This window comes from Typopeltis vanoorti, chromosome 15, assembly GCF_054136105.1.
Source record: "Typopeltis vanoorti isolate ZY-2024b chromosome 15, IOZ_Tvanoo_1.0, whole genome shotgun sequence".
NCBI lineage: Eukaryota > Metazoa > Arthropoda > Arachnida > Uropygi > Thelyphonidae > Typopeltis > Typopeltis vanoorti.
This window is the reverse complement of record NC_143563.1, coordinates 34381741-34384236: the sequence shown is the minus strand read 5'-3', so window position 1 is coordinate 34384236 and position 2496 is coordinate 34381741. Positions and strand designations below refer to the sequence as shown.

Sequence of the window (2496 nt, the reverse complement as noted above, 5' to 3'; positions counted from 1 at the left end):
ATCAAAAGATATGCTACGTAACTTATCGCTTTCTATACACATGATGCTAAGTGCAGACAATATTTCTTGAGACATAGTTGCTCTCAGTTCATTTTTTATTCTCTTTAGCTGTGAAAATGATCTTTCTCCTGAACAATTTGTTACCATTAAACACAGGAATAGTCGTAATATTGCTTCCACATTAGGGAAAATTAACTCAATCTTGCCTTGAAAGATGATTTGATACAAATCTTAGTGTTGAAAATGTTCTTTTTCAGGATAATTCTGCTTGACATACTCATGGACGTGCCTCAGTTCACTCGTGAGATTAATATCAACATCGTGTGGATACTCTTTTATTAACGTATCTACTGCCTTTCGTAGTACCTCTGAAACTTCTAAGTCAACTAAAAATGAAACTTTATTTGCAACATAATTGTAGACTGTTGCTTTTCTCGTTAAATTTGCCTCAAGGATGTCTATGATATGAATGAAAGATTTCATTCGAAATTTGTCTCTTAGAGAAAGCTGTTCATTAGCAGCTCCATCATTGGCTTATTTGTATCTCATCCTCTTTCTTTTTACTGTAGACTTATATTCAACACCAGGCAATCTAGATTTAACTTCTTCAAAATCATCAAAATTTTCTCGAATGTTTTTAACATAGTGAGAAAGTGATTTGTACAGATTTGCATATGTGGTAAGTGCAATCATTGGATCCTGGAGAGCCATACTGGTTTTGTGAAACACTGGCAGCAAATTATTCCATAAATGTAGCATAAAAGCAAACTCTAGTTCCTCCATTTTTTTCCAGAAGAGTACCAGCGTCTTGTAGCTCCCTTTTCATTCATATCATCATAAATGTGACTTAGAGCATCTATGATGGGCTTATAACTCACATTTATGGCAGACACTGCTTTGACATTTGCTTCCCACCTAGTGTCAGACAGTCTTTTTAGTACTCTGGTATCTGAGTCTGTTTTCAAGAAAGTTAACATCACAGACCACCTCTTTGTAGAAGATGAAAAGAAAGTGTATATTTCTTGAACAACAGTAAAAAAAGTTTACTGCATCTAAACAGCAATCTACAGCAGCACGGCTGACAAGATTTAGTGAATGACCGGTACACGGAATATATATAACATGCTTGTTTAACTCAATGGTTTTTTGTGTATTCCCTTGTATTTGCCAGCCATATTCGCTGCATTATCATATGACTGTCCTCAGTATTTGCTGAAATCAACTTTACAGTCCTTACTTAGACACCACCATACCTGCCATACATTCACCATTCTAGGAAAGTCAGAAAACGTTCAACAGGTAAACCATCACCAGGTGATACATACCTTACTATAACAGATATTTGATCCACATGGGAAAGATCTGGCGTATAGTCCACAGACAAACTGAAGTAACCTGCCTTTCTCAGATTATCCAAAATTGATTTTCTTTCTCTATTAGACACAAGCTGGATCAATTCATCACATACTGTCTTTGACAAATATGAAGGAGACCCAGATCCTCTGTTTCCATGTTGTTTTATGTGATTGGAAAGAAATAGATCAAACTTAGCAATCAATTCTAACAAACCAAGGTAGTTGCCATTATTTCGCGATCTAAAAGTTTCATTGTCTCCCACGTTCTGCTGATGTGCATATCACTGCAACAACACGCTCAAGCACATTCCTCCAATAAAGCTGTTCTTTTATTTGTTTTGCTAGTCCCGAGTCTTGACCACGCTTTCTTGTCAAGTATGTAAGCAAAGCGCTTCTATGATCTTCAGAGTGTTCATGACTTTGAATTGCAATGGGATTTCGCCAGTCAGAAAATCCATCAGAAGCTAGTGCTGCAGTTGATGTTGAAAACAGTTTGCAGACAAAGCAATAAATACAACCTGTTGTTGGTGAATACACAAGCCATTTCCGATCGTATACTTCACCATTAACCTTCCTATTCTGAAAAAGACCTTTTGAACAATATCTAACCTGATTTTTGAATGAACGCTTAGAGTTTTCAAATGGACCGTTCCAGTGCTGACACTCTGATGGACCTTTTAAGATCCAGTATGAGAGTTCATCCTGTGTGCGGACACTTCTATTGACCAATATCACTGAGTTTCGTGAATTTATCACTGTAGATGTCGGTTCTCCAACAGCAGCAACGCTCACCCTGGGATCAGTTACAATATTTCCATCAGCTGAGATTCCAGACTCTATGATCTCACGAGACAACAGGCTGTTATTTTGGAATTGGCTGCTCTCCCTGGGTCTGTGGATCATCTTTCGTTGCTGCGGTGAAATATATATCAAGTTTTGTTGCTTTTTGAATTCGTCTTCAAGCTGCTGCTTTCTTTTTCTTTTCTGGTATCAGCTTACAAATGTTCGCTTCATTGTATGGTTGGAAATAGAATAGCACAAGTAAATGCTAGAAAATAAAATATTACAAACATTTTCTAAATAATGATTTTAAAAATTAATTAAAAATTATTTAGGTATTAAAGATAAAAATTTTAATTAA

The 2496-nt window shown here is 36.2% G+C and overlaps 1 protein-coding gene across 1 annotated transcript; it reads right to left on the bottom strand.

Moving 5' to 3' along the window:
- Positions 1–1604: 1604 nt before the first annotated feature.
- On the bottom strand, positions 1605–2258 carry LOC150098591 (uncharacterized). Its single transcript, XM_090405280.1, has one exon. It carries the CDS (start codon positions 2256–2258, stop codon positions 1605–1607), a length of 654 nt encoding a protein of 217 aa, XP_090261406.1.
- Between the last annotated feature and the right edge of the window lie 238 nt (positions 2259–2496).

Bases quoted from the DNA above. Each gene is read 5' to 3' on its own strand.
- LOC150098591 (XM_090405280.1), bottom strand. From the start codon at position 2,258: ATGATCCACAGACCCAGGGAGAGCAGCCAATTCCAAAATAACAGCCTG.